The following is a 24511-nucleotide window of genomic DNA, read 5'->3' as shown; positions in this document are numbered from 1 at the left end:
GAGGACATCTGAGATGGGCCGTTGAGATGGAGGAAGAGGATATGCTAGGCAGAAAGAGCTGCATGAACATGGGCTTAGAGGCAGGAAAGTGTGGGATGTTTGGAATTCAAGAGTCATGCAGTTGGACTGCAGTGTAGAGGAATATGGGGCATGTAGGGTGATGGAAGAACAACGATACATTATAACAGGGTTGTGGGAGAGCTTGAACACCAAAGTGAGGAATTTGGATTTAATTTGGTAACTCAAGACAATGAAAGATTTGAGCAGAGAGATAAAAACTTGGAAAAAAGAACTTTGCAACTATTAGAGGTTGAATTACATCCCCCAGAATTCATATGTTGAAACCAAATTGTAGCTTTATTTGGAGATAGAGTCCTCACAGGGATGATCAAATTAAACCAAGGTCAATAGGGTGGGCCCTAATCCCTGAGACTGCTACTCTTATTAAAAGGGGGAATTTGGATGCAGTGGTGCACATAGAAGGAAGGCAATGCAAAGAGATATAGGGAGAAGATGGCCAAGTTCAAACCAAGGAGAGAGGCCTGGAATAGATTCTGCCCTAAAGCCTTCAGAGGGAGTTTGGCTTCACCAATACCTTGATTTCAGATTTTTAGCTTTCAGAACTGTGATGATGCATTTCTGTTGTTAAGTCTCCCTGTCTGTGGTACTTTGTTAAGGCAGCCTGAGCAAACTAATGGAGCCAGAGTGTGTGAGACAAAATAGAGCAGACAGAATCTGTACTCTAGGAGTGAAATAACACATGTCTTGCAGCGGATGGAGGCAATAGGAAATCAAAGGATGAGAAAGAGATGAAAGAGAGATGCATCATGATTGAGTCCCTGGCAGAAATGTCAAGGCATCAGGTATAGCAAATAATCCCTTCCTCCTGCTCTGTTCAGGGTTCTGATTGGGCATGAAAAGGCCTGGGTTCTAGTGAGTCTCGGCTCTAACTCCAAATAGTTCTGTGATCTCAAGTCCCATTTCTCTCTCTAGGCCATTACCCTATTGCAAAAGGAGAGGAATTCCCTCCATCATCTTATTGATTCCAGATCTAAGAATTTTGATTTTATGAGGCTAATTAGATGAAGTTTTATGTTAGATATAATAAACAACACATTTGTACATGTGCTTGTGTATGCATTGGAGTGATCTTTATTTTTATTAATCTACCTGTTTCTACAAGAAATTTGAGGGCACTTATAAAATTCAGCATCATGGTTTTTAAGTAGAACAACAAAGTGGAAAATCAATCCAAAGGAAACAAGTAACATATTACAGGTCACCTGAGATGAACTCATTATTGGATTTGAACTGTAGCTCTAAGTTTCCTGGCAGTTAAGACAAAAAGAAATACATGTGCTCATTGTCTGATAAAAATCAGTGTAATATGATTAGTTCTTGAGAAAAACATCTAGATATGCTGAGTGCTCAGATAAGATTACATTTAAGAATATGCTGATTTAAGATACCTTAAGAGCCATGCAAAAATCCATACTCTTTAATCTAATAATTCCACTTAAACTGAGGAAGTAAAAATAGAGGGGGGCTATATTGTGAAAATGCTTAGCACAATTTTTTATTTTTTTATGAAAGTGCAAAACTGTAGAGAACCATAACGGGAGAAATCGTTAATTTAATTGTGGTGCATTCATTCAGGGAAGGATAAAGCAGGCATCGGAAATAAGACTCCCTCGATACTGAGAGGAACACGTTGATGACAGGCTCAGTGAAAATAATCAGGACATTATATTATTTGCTCACCAAGATTTGAACTGTATAAAATATGGAAAATATCAAAGGAAGTCCTCAAACATAGCAATAACTATAATAGGGTGGTACTCTTAAGAGTGACACCCCCCCCACACACACACACGCACACACATATTCCCAAATTGTTCAATTGTTTACAATTAAATTTAAAAGAACAAGCCAACTTAAGTTTTACTTTCTAGCTATGTTTTATAGGATTACATTTTTAGCTAAAAGGGAAGAAAATTATTTCAGGAATGCTAAAATAGCAAACTGAAATTGAATTACTTGGGGGAAAAGTTGTTAATTTCCCAAAATAGTTTTTGGTTTTCAGGAAAAAAAAAAATTAATGGGTAGATGTTGGTGGTCATGCAGAAGTCCCTCCACCCTCCAGATACTACCCTGTCCTTGTTTGCTTCTAGGTCACTGACGCTGGCTAATTAAAAAACGTGCTGAAATGCCGTTAAGGGATCAGTGATTGGTTAGGGCCCAAAAGTACTCTGCCCATGGCACCTCCTTAGACTTCCACACTTTGGTTAAGTCTCTTCTATTCAACTCTAAGGCACCAATATTCCTCCTTTTACATAACCTGCCCCAATTCTCATTACAGACAATTCTCTGTGCCATTCTCAATCTTGTTATTTCTTTGAAGGAAAGGAGCTCTACCTACCCTTAGTATGAATTCGAATGAAACTAATTATGACCAAGAATGAATCCCTAGTGTTGAGTTGGTTGGTACATTGAACATTTTTTTTTTAATTTTTAAATCTCCATGGCATGGGAGAACAATCTAGAAATGTGCCAGACTAGGCAATAACTTTGAAAAATATAGGTGCACATGTTACAAGCTGGTCCAGCCTTTTGCAAGCACTTCCAGACACACAAAAATCAATCAGTGTAGTGCACCACATTGATAGAATGCAGGTGGAAAAACACACCATTTCAAGGAGTGCAGAAAAAGCATTTAATGCAACCCAACCACCCCTCGTGATAAATTGAAGTAAGTTTCTCTTCTGTTTGCAGCACTTCTTCCACTTTACCTTTCTTTTCTCCTTTTTTCTTCATTTCACATTCATTATTTTCTTTTTACTGTTTTCTTTTTTTACCTGAGCAAAATGATTAACACATTACTCCACACTGAAGTTTTAATTATTTCAGAGTTATTTTCACTGTAAAAAGGCTTGGACCAGAAAGAATAGGAAATATCTCCAGAAATGAGTCTATAATGGTGAGGCTCAGAGACCAGGGAACCAAAGAATGCTTCTTGTTCTCAAAGGTCTTGCTGACTCATAGTCTGCTCTGACAACAGCCATTGAGTTTAAGATCGAAATGTTAGAAGCCCATGACTTAAACATTCATGTATCATTCATCACTTCCTACATATAAGTTTTTGAGAAATTAAAATCCTTTTTTACATTGAAAAATCTTCCCTGAGCCCCATACTACCAATTACGTTTTTATTACCTGTTGATTAAGAACACACCTTGCAGAAGTTACTGTGAATTCAATTAACTCTGATGTGCTTGAATCTGCATTTTATTCCTGACTACAGCAATTTTATAACTTTCAAGACCGTAGTACATATATTTGCAAGTCATTATGTATTCAGTCTACAAGCAGTGCTTGGTGGCACACACATCCATGTTCCCCTGGCAAAAACTACCCTCCAATGGAGCAGCAATGCTCTGCAGAAGGAAACATTGATCATTTCAGAGTAAAATAAGTTCCAGAAAATTCTTTAAAAAAGTATATATATATATATTTTATTGATTTTTTACAGAGAGGAAGAGAGAGGGATAGAGAGTTAGAAACATCCGATGAGAGAGAATCATCGATCAGCCACCTCTTGCACACCCCCTACTGGGGATGTGCCCACAACCAAGGTACATGCCCTTGACCGGAATCAAACCTGGGACCTTTCAGTCTGCAGGTGGATGCTCTATCCACTGAGCCAAACCGGTCCCGGCCAGAAAATTCTTAGAAGGCATTTTATATATATATATATATATATATATATATATATATATATATATATATTCACACACACACAAATATATACATATATACATTGAACATTTGGCATATATATATATATATATATATATATATATATATACCAAAAAATAACTAATGCACAGTGTCTTAAGCTCATTAATTTAAAAGTGGAGACCCCAGTGGTACAGCCTACGTTCTAAAGGCCCAATGGCTCTTAGCACTCTAACCTTTGCCAGGCCCAAGGTAGGTCCAATGTGTTTACTCTAAATCCTGAAAATAGAAACTGAGATGTAAAATTGGTTAGTCTGAAGCAAATATTCAGTGCTTTTTTTCTGCTTTTCTCCTTTGCCACGCATCTAGCTGCACACCAGCTCTCTCACCACACATGATTAAGTCCCACCCCTTCACAGAAGGTAGAGCAGGAGAAACTCACATTCTCATTGGCCAGTGTTCTCTTAGTGGAATACTCATCAAATTAAAAAAAAAATCTTATTAAACAGGAGGAGGAAATTGGGGGAAATGAGATTTACTTAATATTGTAAGGTGTAAATTGGGTTGGCAGGAGTTAGACCAGGACTTTTCTGTCATAAAAACTCTTTCTTCTTACCATCCACTGAGGACCATCTGCAGCTTGTGGCTTAACCAGCCTTTGATGGATGGCTTTATCCCCACAATGCAGCTCAAAGAGGTGGTAACAGAGACAGCCCAATAATTTCCCAGCTGTTCAGATTTTAAGGCTGAGCTGGAGGCTGTGGGGATAGCCACCCATCTTATTTCAAAAGGAGAGCAGGAAAGGTCTGGGGGGGGGAGGGGGTTGGCATGCTACAGATAAAGTAGCGCCCTCTTCCCACCCCCAACCTGGGCCTCTTGAATTTATGCCCTTCTCGCTCTCCCAGTCTCTGGCCTGCTCCCTCATCACAAGGGCAGTGCTAAATGGAGATGTGTATGAGATCAGCAATATTTAGTGATTGAGAGTCTGACATAATGCACTTTCTCATAATTTATTAAAGTTGCTAATACATTTCAAAAATATGTGAAGAACATGGAAGCCTCTGGGTACAATCATTCAGTGCATTAACCCTCCATTGATTTCGCATCTCAATCAGAGTAAAAGCCCAAGTCCTTCTGATGACCTGGAAGATTCTCCACCCTTTGGTCACCTCACTCTCCTCACCTCCTCCCCTCTTAGTTACTACTCTCACCTTGGCTCACCCTGTTCCAGCTACAGGGGCCTGGCTGCTATTCTAGAATACTTCAGGCACACCTGCCTCAGGAGCATTGCACTTTGTATCTCCTCTTACCAGGCTTGTTTTCCTGCCTCCTCCAGGTCTCAACTGCTGTCTTCTCATCAAGACCTTTTTAGTTCACCCTAACAAAAATTGCAAAGTCCCCAACTAATACATTCCCTATTGCCCTTATATTGATTCTTCTCCCTAGAACTTTTGACAATCATACCCATTGTATATTTTACTTACTGATCTTGTTTAGAGTCTGTCTTCCCCCATTAAAATGTAAACTCCCAGAAGGAAGGGAATTTTGCTGTTTTGTTCATTAGTCTATTTCCATGCTAACAGCAGTGCCTGCCACAGAGGATGCGCTCATTAAATATGCATTGAGCCTGCCAGGCATGGCTCAGTGGTTGAGCTTTGGCCCATGAACCAGGAAGTCACAGTTCAATTCCCTGTCAAAGCACATGCTTGGATTATGGGCTCGATTCCCAGTAGGAGGCAAGCAGTAGGCAGCCAATGGATGTTTCTCTCTCTCCCTCTCCCTTCTTTTCTCTAAAGATCCCATAAAAAAATATTTTTAAAAATATGCATTGAGTGAATAAATGACTAAAGATGGTAGTGAATTCTGTCCAATGATGTGACAATTGAAAGCATCTTGTCATGGTATATTTCCTCCAGTGAGATAATCAGCAGCTTGGACACTGAGATCAATAGCCTTAGGTCTGAGGGCTTCAAAGGGGAAGGAGGGAGGCCAGATGACAGGATGCAGGAAATTTTGCCCTTGGCTTTCCAAAGAGCTAAGTTAGAATCCTGACTCTATCACCTATTAACTCTGTGACCATTGACAAGCTATTCAACATAGGTGAGTTACTTCTCTCAATTTACTCAATATGTAAAAGAAAGATAATGATACCAAATTCCAGGGTGTTGTAAGAATCAGAATCCATGTATGTAAAACATCTGGTGTATAGCAAGCCTTCCTACAAATAAAAATAAAAACCTATTTTCTTATATGTAAATCATTTGTATTAAATTATAGTTGTTTGAATTATTGATAAAAATAAGAATTCACATACTTGTTGGCATTTTCATTTTAGGGAACACATAGAGACTATTTCAAAATTCCTTTCAATCCCCTTGTATTTTTTTTGTCTTTATAGAGGGGAAAAAGCCTACTATATATACTTTTATTAGATTCCAGTATATGTTTATACTATTTGGGGATCTTTAAATGGGAATAAATTGCCTCTAAAGCAGGGAAAATCACTTTCAAGTTATATTTGTTCATTCCCTAAATTTTATCCTGCAAGGTTGACAGAGTCTTGCATTATAAAACGTGTCTTCCAAAGATTTATTTGTTAGCACCCATTGACAGTCTACCCCTCTCTGCGGCACTGTGCGCTACATTATTGGCTCTTCTGAAGCAAATGAGAGAGCTTCTACTCAGGAGCAATTTACAGTAAAACCCTGAAATTAGTTCCGACAGTCCTAATGATAAGAGCAGGCATTAGGTTTTATACATTGCCTGAGAGGTACAGATTGCTAGAGAATTACAGGGATGGTAAAAATGCTTTTTCAGGGGTGGATGGGGAGAGGTTTGAGAATGATTCATGTCAGAAAGTCTGTTAAACTAGGCCTTGGAAGGGAAGAGAAATTTGGACGATTTGGACTGAGGAAGAAGACAGAGAAGTGGAACAGCTTGAGCAAAGTCACAGAGGAGGCTGGAAGGCATCAGACTTCAGGTTTTCCACCTTCAATTGGACTTGAATCTGGTTTCATGAGAAGAGAACAGTGTGGTGATACTAGAAAGGAAGGAAGCTCACTATCTGACTCCATGGGAGGCCTTGCTCATAGATAAAAACATCTGGACATAATTCAGGAAGGAGCAGATATTCTATGAGGTCTGAGTGGAGAGTTATGCACCTATGGTAATAACTAACAAAGTTTTTTCATAGCTGTCAATACCTTTCACAAGTACATCTCCAGTCCACGCCTCTTTTTTGAACATGAGATATCCATATCCAATTGCCTACTTGACACCTCTACCTTAATGATATAAGCAGCACAAACTCAACATGTTCAAAACACAACTCCTGCTATTTCTCCAAAACATTCTTGAACCATGCCTTCTGCATCTCATTTAATGCCAGTTCCACCTTTTCAGTGGCTTAGGCCCAAAACTTTGCCATCCTCCTTGACTAATATCCTGTGTGTCAGAATCTGTTGGGTCTACCTCAAAATATCACCAGAACCTACTCCTAACCAACTCCACAGGCTGGTCTAGGCCATCATAGCCCCTCCCCTGGTCACTATCACAGCACAGCTAATCTCCCCATGCCAACTCTGGCCCCTACTCTAATCTCAACATAGCAGCCAGGACAACCCTCCTAAAATGCCAGCCAGATCATGTCACTCCTCTGCTCAAAATCCCATTTCCTTCCAAGTAAAAAGTCCCTATGAGGCCCTACATGATCAAACCTCTGCTACTTCTCTGACCTTCTTTTCAACTCTTCCCTGGCTCATGGTACTCCAGGTTCACTGGCCTCCTGGTTCACCTCCAGGTTCACTGGCCTCAGATATGCCAGGCATGCTTCCTCCTTGGTGTATTTGTACCAGTTACTCTCTCCAGCTGGAATGTTCTTCCTCCAGATATAGGCCATGTCAACCTCTCCACCTACTTCCAATCTCTGCTCCAAAATTACCTTCTTAGTAAGGTGGACACTGCTTATCAAATTCAAAAGGGCAAGCTAACCCCCTATAGCACTCCCCATTCCACTTATCTCACCTTTTTTTCCCCCTTGTAGAACTTGGCACATCCTACTCTTTCACTTATTGCCTGCCTTCCCTAGCTAGAAGCTAAGTTCTATGAGGACAGGGTAATTGTGGATTTTGTTACCTATATAGTCCATGCTCCTAGGACATTTCCTGGCGCATAGCAGATATGCAACAAACATTTGTTGAGTGAGTGAAGGGTAGATTACTGCGTGAAGGAGCACTGATGAGGGATCTGTTGTCAGCATCAGGCACATCGGTGGCTTGTACTGACCTGACAGGGGTATTGGAATGAAAAGCAAGGGATGATGCAAGAGATAGAGTGGATATGTATCCAGGTCCAGATAACTTCATGCAGGAGATATGAGGCTTTGTGATAGATGAAGCACCAGTCCCAGGGTCAATCCTCTGCAGAACTGTAAGATACACTGGGCTTTGGAGGTAGAGACTGTATGCTTCACTCTGCCCTGCTGTCCTTATTGATCATAGATGCAACCAGGTGAAATTGAGTCAATAAGAACTAACAAAATACTGGTCCTGCAAAAACAGCTCAAAACTGTAGGCCCTCCCACTGAGTCCCACTAAGGTTCATAGAGTCTGACATGCCCAGGACAGGCAGGTGTTTCACACTGGCGTTACCTAAAGGAGGAAGTGAGTTCCCCACCCACCACTCTGCTCTCCTGAGAAACTGCCCTCAGCAGAAGCTTAAAGCCTTTTCAATAAGCAAAGCAAAGATATACCTAAAACATACAGGCATAATTCTTAAACTATATTTGAATATGTAAAATCCATTTATCTCTGAAATCAGGTGCCTCACCTACAGATGTTAAAAGCTTGTGATCTCCCCATGACAGGGTAGTCTCTAAGGCTGTGATTGACACCGCCTTCTGTTCTAAAACCTGGAGATGTGCTGGGAATGACCTATTTTAGTTGTTCCCATCAATTATTAGTTTGATATATTAAATAAAATTTAACTGTATTTATAAAATGTACTCAATCACTTTAATTGGATTTGTGAGAATGTATGATTTATGAAACATTACATGGATCCCTCTGGCTAATATTAGACTTAAATATGACTTTAAATTATGGTTTATTCCCGTATATCCATGTGTATATGCATTGCAGATCTAAGGAGCTAGAGTTTCTCAAAGACAGAAACAATTTATTTTTCATCTTTGTATCCACTTGGGCTTAGGGTAGTACCAGACATGACAGCAATCAATAATTTATATATTCTCATCATGTGGCAGTTTTGGCTGAACCAGGTTGAGTAAGTTCAAATCTTGAACCTTCTCTTTATAAGCTGTGTGACTTTGGGCAAATTACTTAACCTGTCTGAGCCTTGGTTCCAAATTGACAAAATGGGGATAAAAATAAGACCTACTCCAGAGGCTTATAATAAACAAAAACAACCATTCTTGTAAAGTACTTAGCATCAGGCGTGGCACATCACAAGCATTTAATAAATGACATTTTTATAATTACATGGACATGTGAAAGAAGCACGGTGATTAAAAGCAATGGCTTAGGAGTCACTTTGCCTGGGTTGACATCCTGATTCTGTCTCTTGCTACTTGTATGACCTGGGACAAGATTGTTATTCTCCCCACATACCAATTCTCCCATCTATTCAATGAAGACATTGTTATTACCTCCCTTTCTCATAGATTTATCTGAGATAATGCATGTGAAACACTTAGCACAATGCTTAACACACACACACACACACACACACACACACACATATATATATATGAGAGTATGAGAGAGAGAGAGAGAGAGAGAGAGAGAGAGAGAGAGACCCAGTGCATGAATTTGTGCATGGGTGAGGTCATGCCAGCCCCCATCAATTGGGGGTGGGGTCATCTAGTGGAGGGGCTACAGGTGGTTGATAAGCTGGCTCACCCCCTGGTTGAACTCCCAGTCAAGGGGGCAATTTGCCTATTAGCCTTTTATTATATAGGACTAGAGGCCTGTTGCACGAAGATTTGTGCAATAGGCCTTTCTTTACCTGGCTGCCAGCACCAGTTTTCCTCTGGCACCTGGGACCCAGGCCTTTGCTCTGGCTGCCACCTTCTGTCTTCACTGCGGCCAGAGCTCCACTCCTATAGCTCCCTTCGCCCCCCACCCTCTTCCTCATAACAAGCTTCCTGCCCCGCTGGCCACTCTGAGCCTGGAGCAGCTGAGGGGTGGGGCTCTTGCCATCTTTGTTCTGATAATTTGCATATTCCCCCCTGATTGGCTGGTGGGTGTCACAGAGGTACTGCCAATTTACATATTTCTATTTTTATTAGTGTAGATAATAAGTAGTCAATAATAATAATAATGGAATTTATTTGTACTCAATAAACATTACTAAGTATTCTTACCATACATGTAATTCTCTTTAAAAAATTGGACTAATAATAGATTGATTCAATTTACAAATAAATTTTATCAGCAGTTTCTGGACTATCAGGGACTTAAGTATCCAATCAGTGGCAATGAATGGGGAGCATCTGGGGTGTGCTGAGGGAAAATATTCTTCTACAGTTTATGCGGAGGTCCTAAGAGGCAGAGGAAGTAATATCATATTTCAGTGTTTGGCTGGATCAGACAGGAAGGGAACCCATAATCTAGAGTTAAATCTGCAAACTGAACCAAAGAGATGGTGATTGTGAGCCCAAGAAAGCTGTCTCCAAGTCTCTCCCTCCCTCCTAGGTTCATTTTGGAAAAATGTTCAGCCACAGGAAGTCTGAGAAATTAGCAGGGTGTCTACTGAGAGTGGATGACAGTGAGGGCAAATCCAGGTGATCCTTGCTGCATCTCTAGATGGGCAGCAGCTGACCCCAGTGGGCCACAGAGCCCTGTAGGCAGGCTTTCTCCAGATGCACAGGGCACACAGAGCTCTAGTCTGGGAAGGAGCCTGGAGGGAGGCACATTCTTAGACATTGAAGTTGGAGATGAAGCAACAAACCATGTGGTAGCCTCAAACCTAACAGCTGAGATACCTAGTGGGTGAACAAGGTCAAGAGGAAGGCAGAAATTGGGAACCTGGGTCAGAGCAGCCATCTAGCCATCAAAACCTTAGGTGCTGAGCTGATATCAGCCAGAGGCAAAGACCCAGTTTCAGTTCAAGATTTGTTCTAGGAAGTAGGGAAAGAAGGAACAGGTGAAGTGGTTGGGAAGGTGGGATTATGGGAGACCTGAACAGCAGGCCTCTTCTCTGTATCTTCCTCTCTACCATTTTCCTTGATGAGTCAAATGCCTGTGGAGGTGGCCTCATGAGTGAGTCACAGAAACACTTACCGACCTTTGTAAAAGCAACTTCAAAATGCTGGAAGAATTTATACATTTTCTTTGACTTCCCTCTTGCTTGATTGAATGATCCCCACCCCCACCCCATGAAATTTTAATATCAAGTACAATTTTTATCAAGTCTTTCTCTGTAATCAGGATATAAAAATGATCCCAACATTTCTCTTTGAAAACGGATCTTCAGAGACTCAGTAGGCCTTTATGCATCACTAATGAGTTCTTTAGTGAAACATTTTGTCTTTTACTAAAATAAATCTCTCCTATTAAATCTTCCATATGAAAAATCAGATAACATTTAAGCTGACTAGTTTCATTTTGGAAAATCATTGTACTTGTTAAGGATTTGGGAGCTGTTACAGTGTCTTTTTTGATCAAACAGAGGGATCTTATTAGCTGAGCTCGTGGGGGGAAAAAATTAGAACACACATTCACAGAACCAAATCTTTGTCTTAGAAGATAGCATAGTGTTTTGCTGGTGTAGCCTCCAATCTCATGAAAGGAAAAAAAAACACACAAACATTCTCTAGCATTTCTTGTAGGTGACTGTATTAGTTTCCAAAACCTGATATTAAAAGTACCACAGACCAGGTGACTTAGAACAACAGAAATTAATTCTCTCAGGGTTTTGGAGGCTAGAAGTCTGAAATCTAGGTGTCAGCAGGGTCCTGTTCCCTGGAAGGTCTGGGGAAGGATATGTTCCTTCTGGCAGTCTCCGATGTTCCTTGGCTATGAGATGGCCATCATCTCTCTACATCATCCTTCCCTCTGTGCATGTCTGTCCCTGTGTCTGAATTTCTCCTTTTCCCAAGGACACCAGCATTAGCAACCACCCTGGGATCAGCAGGGGGCAATACCCAGCCTCAGTTCAGGACTGGTCCTGGTAACCTTCTTTACCTCTGTGAAAACCCTATCTCCAAATAAGGTCACATTCCAAGGAACTGGGGCTTAAGACATCAACACATCTCTCCAGGGAGACACAATCCAACTCATAACACTGACCATCCAGTGACACCCAAAATCACACAAGGGTATTCGCTTGCTCTAAACAAATCTTTCACTTGCAGAGCCAACATTCTGCTTCCTAGAGCTTCTCCTGCTGGCCACAAGGGGCAGTGAGAGAGTTCCTTTCCCAGTAATGGCAGACCATAGTTTAGCCCTGGTTGACTTTAGCAAGAATGACCTTGGCAAGGACCTTCAAATCCTTCTGAGCTTCATTTTCCTTACCTTTAAATTGGGGTGACATATTATAAGAATGCTGTGAAGCAATATTAGGATACTCTGTGTAAAATGCTTTCCAAAGTGTGATACTCAAGTTCCACTGGATTTCAAGTTTCTTAGTAACGGCTCTGCAGGGGGTCCACACCACAGACTCTGCAGCCATTGGGCATTGGACATCCAGCCCTGCCACTTCATACCTGTGACAACTCTGGGAAGTTACTGCCCCTCTCTATGTCTCTCTCTTTATCCCATAAAATGAGCATATTTACAGCACCTCTGTTAAGATCTTGTATTAAGATTAGAATATATTCTATGAAAAGCACTTAGAAACTGCCTAGTACAAGTTAGGCACAGTATTATATGTCTTAGCTAGTTTTATTGAGAGGACCATATCTTAGTACCCTATGTGCAATACATCCCAGTTTCTAGCATACAGTAGATGCTCCAAAAACTTCTGTTGAGTAAAGAAATGGAGACATGCAGCTTCTGCCCCCAGGAGAGAGACAAGCTGAGCTTCACACCTCCTCTGTGTAATGCTGCTCAGCTCCCCTCCCCGGCCCTGGAAGGCAGTGTGCGTAAACATTCTTGCTGTGGTGCAAGGTCTCCTACACCTCCCCAGGCTGTTCTTTCTGGAACAAAGAGCAGCTTCCCCCTGCTGCAGTTCACTTTGCAGGTCAGTCCCAAGCCACCAGGTAGTTCAAATCAGCCTGAAAGGAATGTTCTTTTCTTATATTACTAAAAATGGATGTGCTCTTTAAAAGATAATTTAGTTTTCTATCTTCTTCCATTTGCTTCTTCACCCAGTAGTCCTTGTTTCCTGGTCTTTTCCCCAGTCTTCCTCCCCCTCTTTCCCACCCCTTCCCCATGCTTCAATCTATACATCACCAACCCCCTCCCACCTTCTCCTGGAAGCCTTCCCAACTTGTCACCAATAACCAGAGTTGTCACAAGCATATTTATAATCAGGTATGATGTGCAAAATATTTTAACATAAATACCTCCCAGGTGAGCAGCAACCAATCAATGGGAATGCACCAGAGCCAGGATAGGGAGGCCGCCTGCTGTGCCAGATTTAACTCCTTGATTCCTGGAATCCAGGAGCGGGAGGTGGCTGGATTTGGGGGAGGGGTTGCAGTGATCAGAGATGAAGGGGAAACACCTGAGACTTGACAGGCTTGGGACAGTGGCTATTTTATAACTGGAACAGAGGTGCTTCCATTATTTTGATAAACAGCACAGGGAGCATAACCACTCAATGTCAGACTCTAAGATTGATTGCCTACATGTGTCTGAATTCCAGGAAGCCCTCTGTGAGGGTAGGTGATTCACCACATGGTTTTCAAATCAGACTGGAAAAGACTAGACAATAACAGAAGATGTATAATAAAGTTTTGTGTCTTTGGATAGACCTCACTTATTTAGAAAAAGACCAGCTTTCTGGGATTGCTCACAACAGATGATACTAAAAAGAGCAGCCAATATTTACTCAGCATTGTTCCAGATGTTGTTCTGAAGGTCTATAAGGCAAAATTTAACCCCCACAGAGTGGTTGTACATTAGCCTGGCTTGTCTTAACTTTCCAAACTGCTAGCACTCACTCTGTCTGAAAAGAAATGGAAAAAAATATCCTCTGGTGATATGTATATCTCACAGGATTTGGCACATAAAAGGGACTCAATAAGATTTGCCAAAGGAAAGAAAGGAGGACAAACATTTTCTAACATTCATTGAGTGCCCACCATGAAAGGGTCCCTGCACTGTGGGCTTTGAGAAGGATAAGACATAGACCACAAAGACCTGCTCTCCCCACAGGAAAATTTCGACTGCTGTAATATTAATATTTCATAGAGCTTCTGTTTCACCCATGGCTATGGCTGCTCACATTTGTGAATGTGGTGTTAGGAAAGCTAGACACTCTGAGGTCAAATAGCCACCAGACAGGTTTTGTGATATGTTTCCATCAGATGCACACTAACCCATGTACTTCTGTGTCTCAGAAGACATTTATCTCCGGGTTAAATAAAATGATTTTCAAATGAAGCATCTGATGCCCAGAAATTAGTTTCCTTAAATCTCTGGAGATTGGATTGACTATTTTTGGTCTCACTGGTTTTTCTTAACTGACACATTTTTTCAGTTAACATATAAACAGGATAGGTAATCCTTACCAGTATAGACAGGGCTTAGTCCCTTAAACTGACCAACAGCTCTTTCCAAACATAACACACAATTAGTCTGAGAAACCCAAACTGTCCAAGCAACAAAGTCCATTAAAAAACATCAAAACATCTAAACGTGCTTTGAAATGGCTAATTACAAACAATTTGACCCTCTTTGCTTCTCCTCCCATTTATTAATTTTATCTTTTGCCTGTTTTTAAAAAAATATATTTTATTGATTTTTTTACAGAGAGGAAGGGAGAGAGATAGAGAGCTAGAAACGAGAAACATCGATGAGAGAGAAACATCGACCAGCTGCCTCTTGCACACCCCCCACTGGGGATGTGCCCACAACCAATGTACATGCCCCTGACCGGAATCGAACCTGGAACCTTTCAGTCCGCAGACCGACGCTCTACCATTGAGCCAAACCAGCTTCAGCTTTTGCCTGTTTTGAATGGTTACAAAATTAGGTCTTAATGGAACAGGCCACAGTGCTTGAAGGAATAGAGCAGTTATCATGGCATAGTAATGAATGAGTCACAAGCTCTTCACACAGCACTGGTGATGGCCCCAAGGTTTTCCCAGCCTCTCTGGTGATGATAGGTTGCCCTAAATGCAAATCTAGAGATGGGAAGACTGTCTTAGAGGGATACGGCTCCTTCTAAGGAAATAAAAGCACTAGCCTTGGGCATCATCCCCACTGTCAGGTGTGGCAGTGGAATGATCTCTTATGCCTATTCATATGGTTTTCTGGGAAAGAAATGCCAACTAAATTACAGTTTTCATTACCATTTAGGCCATCCATCTGCACAGCTTGATGCACACCTTTTCTTACTCTCCCTACTCTCACAGTTGTGCGCAGATTGGTGGTGGGTAACATTGGAGGCGTCGGTAACCTCCCATCGGCCTTCGTGCTTCTCCCTAGTTTACACATCCAGCGTTCCTCCAGTCTTCCTTATGTCCTTCTACACATTTCCTCTGTACCATGGAAGCAACAGAGGAAAAGGAACACACCACAGAAAAGAGATTATAAATATTCTCTTTTTATATCTTCAATAAGTGATTTTATGCTTTTAACAAGAATACTGCATATATAGACTATAAAAGATGATTTGTAATAAAAATTGAACCGAATTACTAATAAACAGAAAGAGTTGTTATAAATTAATGCAAAATATTAATGATTGGGCAATTGTTCATTTTTATGGAAGTTCTGGTTATCATTTGCTTGTAGTGACCAGTTTCCTCTAATTCTGGTGCTCCTATGGGGCAGAGTCTTATTTGCTGTGGTTGGAACAAATAATACAAAAAGCTCATCTGGTATAATCAGTTTATTTAAATTCAAAAGAAGTCTAAAAGTCTAATCTGCCACTTGCCTTGTAGTAGAGCTATGTCAGTTCCATAGTTAACGTTTTAAATCAAGCCCCAATGTAAATAACCATTCCATTTTCCTACACTTTGACTTGTCCATATCCTTTCAGAAATGTGCTAGCCAAATGTTAAACTCAGCCTTTGCTACCTGACTTGGACCTAAAAAAATGACCAGTCAATATAAATCTGCTCATTTACTCAAATCAAGGCCTTAATTTTTTCCCCCACTTTCAAAAGTGCCTTGAGAAATTTTGAAACTAGAGAAACTGAGACTGTGAGTTTATGATAGTCACTTAGAAAAGTCTGCTAATCAACTTATGTGGTCACCAGCACCAAAACAGTGATCTGTTTGATTGGATTTTTTCACTTTCACTCTAGATAGTTAATAAATTCTCCTAGGCTTAATCAACTTTGACTCACCTTACCACTTGTGCTGATATGTCTCATGCAGTCTTCTCACAATTGTCCAACATGTCTGGACTATTGCGAATATGTATCCCTGCTGTCATGTTTACTCTAATTGTCAGTGTAGGCGGCTTTCTTCTTTGCTAGATCAGAAATATATAAGGGAAAACAGAGGTATAGCAAATTATGATTGGGTTGTTTTTTTTTTTTGTTTTTTTTTTCAGAGCAACTTTTGCTATCTCTTGAGCTCTCACAACCATCAGGAGTTGAGATGTGGGAATATAATCACCTCCAGTTTACAGATGAGAAAATTGAGGCACAGGCTATTATACATTAGTTATAAATGTTCATATGACCATTTTGGAATGAAGCCACAACCAGAATTCCAGGATCGTCCCACTATGATCCATCGCTGGTTTAAACTCTAGATTAGTCACGCCATGTTAATCATCCCTGGCAAGTTTCAGCAGGAAAAATATCAAAGAAAAACAGATCTGAGACTCTTCTGAGAAATAAATGCCAGTGTTGGCATTGATTGTGAGAACAAGAATAATAAAGGGGTAAAGGGCTTGGTAGACAGGCCAGAGAGGAGCACAATGATGGAGAAACTGAACTAGTTTTAGGAAGGTTGTTTTAAATATCACGTGCTTTTATCTACTATGCATAGAAGGTGTTAGCAATAATAATAATGAGGATGGTGATGATGACGATAATAATAGTAATACTTACAGGGGGCTTATTATGTGCCCAGAACTGTTCAAACACTTTATATGTGTTAACTCTTAATCCTTACCAAAAATCTGTGAAGTAGGAACTATTGTTATCTTCATTTTACAAATATGGCAGCTGGAGGCCACAAGTACCCAGAACAGAGCTTGGTTGGAGCCCAAGCTGTCCAGTCCCAGAGATTGCTCCCTTTGCCACAAGTTTAAGCCAGTCCTCCGGGAGAGGTTCCATATCAGATGGGCTTCGGTTATATAACTACCGGGCAAAAGCATCTGTCCTGATATTGGGGTTTCACTAAGTTGATTTCACACGTGTGGAATGCTAGGAAGTTTGAGGGAGTTTTTCCACGGCCTTCCCATGACCAGCTCTGAGGTCCCCAGCAGGCTCCTGGATGCTCCATGTCCCTGCAGGCCACTTTCAGAGCAGGCTGTCTGCCCTCAATTGTGGGAGTCAGCATTCTCCATTTCATAGTCTGGCCTGCTCTCTTGAAAGCACCAGTCATGTGCTGAAAATAGTGAGTGGCCAAGTCCCAACTCAAAGAGGCAGAACTCAGTAGGTCGGGCTGTGACCCTGGCCCTCAACTGAAATTCTTATATCCTCCAGGGCCCTTTCCAGAGTCCGCTGATCAGTGGTGTGGCCTACACCAAGACACAGTTGAAATCATTCCCAACCAATGCATCTGGCAGAGGCCTATTAATTGTTTGAATAATAGGTCATATGAAAATCCATTGCTCTTCCTATGGAAAACGATTGGGATAGAGTTGTCTACTAGCTTATTCTTGTGGGCAGAAACTCCTATTGTGAATCCCTTTAACAATCTCCTAATTAATGTTTTCTCTTTTCCTTCCATATTTTAATTGACTTTTTCAATTAGGAGCATACTAGGAAAAGATTCTAAAAATTACTTGTTTTAAAATAAGCAATTAGAAAATCTCATGTTCCAATTAGGCTTTCTCTTTCTCACACCGACCTGATTCTTGAAATATTTTCTTAGCCAAAGCGGCATGTATTCTATCCCACGCCATGTAACGCTGTGTAATTCTGATAGCTCCCATCTGGTGTTCTGCCAAGTACCTATTACGGTTATTCAGCATCTTTCTTCATCGTGGTGAGAATCAACATTGGTACTTGGTATTAGACTTTTCCATGCTTGCTTATTTTAGTAATTGTAATTCAGCTGCAAACTCTCACCTGTTTCTAACTATCCTCCCTAATCTAAATATTCCCAAAGTAGAAATTATTTTGGGAGGTAGAATAAATTGCACACAGATCTTACATATACTCAGAATTATGTGGGTGTTGTTTTTTTTTTTTAAAGTGTTCTCCAAACAATGTAAATTATAATAAAATTAGAGGTATAAAATATAATAATCAGGGTAAATTTTACATATGGCATGAAACATAATCTGATCTTGACAGTCTTCTGTTTAAAAATTTTTCATGGCAATGAAATTCATACCTTTTAACTTCACTTTCAAAGTTGTTATCTAGCTCCAGTAGACTACTTCCTGCTTTATCTTTTACCAATCTCTGCCCTCCTCCACCAACCCACACCCACTGTATTCCATCCTTAAGCTACTTTGTGAAAGTCCCCAGATGGTATATGCTCTTCCTCTTGTTCTCATTTTGTATTCTGCCCCTCAACACACACACACACACACACACACACACACACACACTTCTGCTACCACTCACTACTTTGCCAAATTCATTGTCATCCTTCAGGTCTGAATTTAAATGTCACTTCTTCAGAGCCCTTCCCTGATCCACTAGTCTCAATTCTGACTCTCTCCCACCAGTCTCTCAGCATACTCCTCCATAATTCATATGTCAATGTGTAATCATACATTTATCTGTGTCATTATTTGGCTAGTATCCATCTTCACCCCTAGAATGTAGGCTCAGGAAGGGAGGCAGCATATCTTGTGTTTGCTCACCTTCAGTTAACTAGCACTTAGCGCAATACCTGGCACACAGTAGGACTTCAATCAATATTTCTTGAATGAACAAATGAATAAGACCCTGGAGTATACCAAGAACATTGGTGAATGTGATCCAAACCAGTTGATATTTCCATACCTGGTGTGCCCCATGGAGTGTGCTAAGACCCTGAGAGGGCCTACGTGACTCATATGCAGTCTCCATATTAGTACCTGGTGTGAGTCCATCTCCCCGCCCTTCACCCGGGCTCCTATTTCCAGTTCCACACAACACATCACAAGGATTCTGGAATGGCACCCTCCCATTTCCCTCCCACAGAAGCTGGGCCAGGCCCCTTCTCTACAGCTGTTCCCCACTACTCTTATCTCTTTGGAAATAGCATTTAACCAAAAACTGAAAGGGAAGAAGAGTTAAACAACAACAACAACAACAAAAAACAATCCTAGCAGCCACAGGAAGACGTCTCCAAGACATTTTTATCTTTATGTCTTGGACTAAAATCAGGAGACACTATTTTTGACACTTCTGTTTTGTTCCACTGTGATATACAAAGATGCTTCACATTTCTGCACACTGCCCTCTCCCATTTGGCTATGACAACTTGCTTTGATAATCAACAGTTTTTGTGTGATGATTTGTATACTGACAAATCTCACGCCTTAACAAAAACCTCCTTACAAATTGTTTACTGTGTCAAATAGCTTGTTATATTTGACAGTAGCTTTTCCTTTAGGATTGTAGAATCCTGTAAGATCCCTGAGTAAAATTCTGCTGCCTGGAGTTTCCCAGAGTTTGAATTAGCATTCCCATGGTACAACACACTTAAAAATGTTAATACTAGATTGAACTATGGTTCAGGGTTGTCTCTTTTAAAAATATGGTTACTTACAGAAATACCCTGTAGAATTAAAAGTAATGTTAAATATAAGATACTTGGATGAGTATAACTAAGTCATTAAGTAATTTTTATCATGTTTTGACATGAAACTTTATAAAAGAACAAAAAGCCTATCAGAATACAACTATATCTGTTATCTTGCACTTACTGTAAATAAAATGTCATATACAAATATTTTCCTTTCTTTATAAATATTAACCACACTTACTTTGTGCCTATTCCGTGCCAAGTATTTTTCTAAACCTTGTGCATATATTTACTCATGCAATCCCACAACAGACCTTAAAGGAGAACACAATAATTATTTTCATTGTGCAGATGAAAAACAAATGGATGCACAAGAAATTCAGGTAATTTGCTCAAAGTAACACAACTAGAAAAGGCAGAGCCAAAGTTATGTGACCTGGCATCTGCCTCCAGAGCTGTGAGTTTAACCACTCCTCCATCCTCTTACCAATGTATGGATGAACCCAGGCAAATGATCTCTTTTCACTCCCAAATCCTCATATATCATTTATCATATTTTAAATTTTTATATGCCTTCTATTATATTATGAAGGATAATGCTAGTTTTTTTGTTTTTTTGTTTGTTTGTTTGTTTTATCTTCCATGGATTTTAACTATGGCTAATAAACAACCTGGCATAATGATATGAGTCAAATAGAAATGGATTTAGAATCCAGCTCTATCACTTACCAACTATCTGACCTTAGGAAAGTTCCTTAATCTTTCCAAGCCCACTTGCTGTTTTATAAAATAGGGATCATTACAGCTGTTTTCACGGGAAAATGAGATAATCACATATAAATTGTCTGGCATGTAAGTGATCAATAATATACCTTTCCCCAAGTGTGTAAGTAAGAACACTAGGAAATTACATTCATTCTTATGAAAAAGAAAGTTCCATCAATAAATTACCAATTTGATATTGTAAATTATATTCTATTGGCTGAAAACAGTTTATACAGTTCCTTAAGAGTCCCAGTTGTATCAAGAGACAACAGCATTTACAACAAAACCATAGTTTTTGTAGCCTAATCGAAATTTTCATGCTCAGTTACAAAACATTACAGAAGATGAGTGATCAAATAGACAAGTATCTGAATGAGCAAAACTGAATAGCCAGAGTATAGAGGCATGGATGTCTCACAAATTGCATCCCATTCTATAGAACTCTGCTTTCCCATATCCTCCCATTAAGCGATCCTGTACCTTTGTGAACCTATACGTGGACCTTGTAAACCTGAGTCTTTCTGGTGTCAGCTTCCTAGTGAAGTGATTGTGACTAAAGAGAGTTTGGATTGGGGTTGTCAAAGAGATTCAGGGGTGGTTTAGCTTCTGTACAAGAAATGTCACTCTGCTTAATTCTCTTCCACCCTTGCTGATGGGCAGCAGCTATGTCTTATATCCCATGGCCACCTCCCATCGTATGTATGTATTATGAAACACCTGACATAAAGGCAGCCAATCCAAAAAGACTGGTCACACACCTATGCTGTAGGAGCAGGCACTATCATAATACTTTCTTGGCAATTTGGTTTTAGCAAACTGAAAGACTAAAGCAATTATCAAGGGAGTGCAGAAAGGGAGGAAAAATAAGAGATGTCTCAAGCAAGTTGGTAGGTTTAGACGGGACTCTGGGATGTCACTAAACAGAAAAGTAAAGTTATGATAAAATTTTCTCCCAAAATCTGCAGAGCAAAGTGGATAGAAAGAGAAAGAGATTTCCCTAGACTTCTTTGGTTTAAATTATTTTTAATTACGGTTCCACTTTACCTGTATCTTTACAATAGACCTTCTAACTCTTGACCATGGAAAGCAGAGTGAAACATCCCAATATAAACTTGAGAGTAAGGAGACATACACTAACACTGCCCATTGTTACAGAATTTTATTAGCAGAAACAACCAGTTCCTCCTGATGTTCCCAGTACCTGCCTCTGTGTCCTCCCCATAGGGGGTGACAAAATCTCCAATGCTACTGACAGCCTAGCCTCAGGGCAAGACTGGCTGATGAGCATAGGGAGAGAGCCTGTGCTGCCAAAAGTGCAGCTGACACCAGTGGGAAGCAGAGTGAGAACTCCAGATGTTTAGAATTAGAATGACTATAAACAAATTTATATCCCCAGATCCACCAAGCTTGCTTTTTAAAATTATTTTTGTATCTGATAAACAACCCATATTCTCCTTTCTCGGTTGCAAATAGACTAATTCTGTAGGGAATGACAAAACTCATACTGGTTAACACAGTTTGCTATTCTTTCCCCAGAAATTGTATAATTCACATCAACATGATTCTCTCAATTGGTAGTTTGGGGACTTCAGGATAAACAACACCATTTTCAAAGACTCTTCAAGACTGGTTTTATGCATATGTGCCACCTTTTTAATTTTTTTCACTGTGCCAACTTTCATGTCCAAAAGTTTTTTACTATGTCATATTATGACATTACATTTGATACAACTGTCATGGGAGTAGCAACTTTCGTGCAGCAAACTAATCAGTTGCAAGAGATTATCTGAATTTGTGCCTGGAAGTTTTACCTATGCATCTTGTGACTAAGAAGAGTCCAATCTCATACTACCATGGCCTCTTCAATAATTTGAATGAGGGGTGTCTTCAGCCGATCTAAAACACACATTTCAAAAGGTTCTTATTATTACTCCCATTTTGTCGTCACTCCAACATGCATAAACTGATGTCTAGCAGGTACAAAGCCTCCTTACTGCCTAGGAGAAGGGTGTGTCTTTACTCTCAGCAGTCACCTTTCTTTAGAGTCTATTGTCAGACACAGAATCCATTAAAAACAACCACAATCTATCTCAGGCAGCTTCTCTACTCAACAGGTTTGAGCCAGGTTGATAATCTCCTAATGCCTGAATCACCCCTTATATGTTCCAACTGTGTTCTATGTTCCAACACATGCGTGCATGCACAAACACACATGGGATCCTTGCCTTTGTATATATATGGAGTGATTATGCAATGGTTGACAATAGAGTTGAAAGCTACCAATAACAGTCTTAAACCCAAACATTTATTTTACAGGGCCGTTGTTCAAGAGAGAACTGCAAGTATCTTCACCCTCCAACACATTTAAAAACTCAACTAGAAATTAATGGGAGGAACAATTTGATCCAGCAAAAAACTGCAGCAGCAATGCTTGCCCAGCAGATGCAATTTATGTTTCCAGGAACCCCACTTCATCCAGTGGTGAGTACATCGCATCTAATGAAGGGCTTGATGATTAAAGTGTTGGTGTGGGCGATGCCACATTGACCTTGGGTGGCCTCCCTCTACTTTGTTTCTGGCTACAATTAAAGCAAATAGCTTTGACGCTAAAGGGATGCTGAGAATAGAGTTTTTTAAATTATTTTCATGGGGACATGCATGTGGAAACAGTAGGCAAAGACAATTTCTACTCAATATCTGGGTGCCACTCTAGCTCTTTCTCACAAGTAAACTCTGTATTTGAACCATCTTAGAATGCTAAGAGTTCTATATTTTCATATGGAGTATGAATTGATGATCTCTGTGAAGAAGAGGTTTTGATGCCTAAACTTTTTTTTGGCAAGATAGTTGATGGGTAATTTAGTTCAATGCCATCACTTTAAGAATGAGGAATGAGAAACCAGAGGTGTTAAGTCACCTGGCCAGGGTCAATCAGCTAGTAAGTTGTGGTGCTGGGAATGGGACTCAGACATCTTGACCAGTCTGCCCCGCCTGGAGCCTGACATCAGCCCAAAAGGATGATGTCTTAGTCACCTACACCTCCTGTCTCTCCGAGGCCTTCTGGCAGCGTGGCAGCGTGGCTGCAGTGGCAAGGAGAGCAAGGTTAAATGTATTGTGTTGTGTAATATTCTCTCCCTGATTTCACAGCATTTCAAAGTCCTTCCTTAGCGGTCTGGAAATTGTTTTAGAAATGAGGTCCTGGAGGAAAGGAGTGCATTTGGCTTTAGCAGATTTCATTTATATTTGTGAATTATTTGTCAAAAACAAGCTAATTGTTTTGAAAACACACACACAAAAAAAACAAAACAAAAAACAAAGCCAGTGAAGTGAATAAAATGTGCTTAAAAAAAAAAAAAGTACATGCACAAAAGACTATTGTTTAAAAAGCAGCCTTTGTTGTATGAAAATTCTATTATTGAAAGCTGCTAACTTAAAAGGGATAGCTACCAGTGAGTTGAATTTTTGTATTGTGTGTCTGTGAAATGAGATGGGGAGGGTGGGTGTGGCTTGGGATGAGGGAAGAGAAACTGAGGAACTAATCTGCTTATCTCAAGGTCAAGAATCCGCTTCTCTCTGGAGGACGTGATTGATGGCACAAAGTAGCCAGGAACGAACAAGCTCTGCCTAAAGGGGGGGAAAAGTGCCAGGCACAGGTGGCTCCAAAATAAATAGGATATAGTCTCTGGGGATAGACAGATTCGTGGAAAGGGCAAAGGCACAGGGAACTGTGATTTGGATAAGGCAGGAAAGTCTGCTTGGAGGAGGTCCCAAATAAGCATGTCCTAAAGAATGAGTAGAAGTTAGCCTTGATGTAAGGAAAACACAAATAGCATTCTAAACACATTTAACACCAAAAATAGGCATTTAAGTGGATCTATTTAAAACCACACACATGTTTTATTTATGGTTCTCTTTATTGATGCATGGATATAAGTTATTTTTTAAATTACCTAAATGCTATAATAGTTTAGTTACATGACATTAAATAATGTCTATGGGAATAAATTTAGAAC

The 24511-nt window shown here is 40.2% G+C and overlaps 1 protein-coding gene across 11 annotated transcripts in view; it reads left to right on the top strand.

Moving 5' to 3' along the window:
• MBNL2 (muscleblind like splicing regulator 2) overlaps positions 1 to 24511 on the top strand; it is a 169264-nt gene that overhangs the window by 94948 nt on the left and 49805 nt on the right. For all 11 annotated transcript variants that reach the window (XR_014794730.1, XR_014794731.1, XM_084880286.1 and 8 more), the window contains exon 3: positions 22815 to 22979. Coding sequence is in view for 9 of the 11 variants with exons in the window: in XM_084880286.1 (XP_084736412.1) it covers positions 22815 to 22979 (165 nt within the window). In the remaining 2 variants the exon portion in view is untranslated. The remainder of the gene's footprint in view (positions 1 to 22814; positions 22980 to 24511) is intronic.

The sequence above is a fragment of the Pipistrellus hanaki genome, assembly GCF_964339955.1.
Source record: "Pipistrellus hanaki genome assembly, chromosome: 3".
Classification (NCBI taxonomy): domain Eukaryota; kingdom Metazoa; phylum Chordata; class Mammalia; order Chiroptera; family Vespertilionidae; genus Pipistrellus; species Pipistrellus hanaki.
Note: the sequence above shows the minus strand (reverse complement) of the source record. Positions and strands in the feature narration are given on the sequence as shown.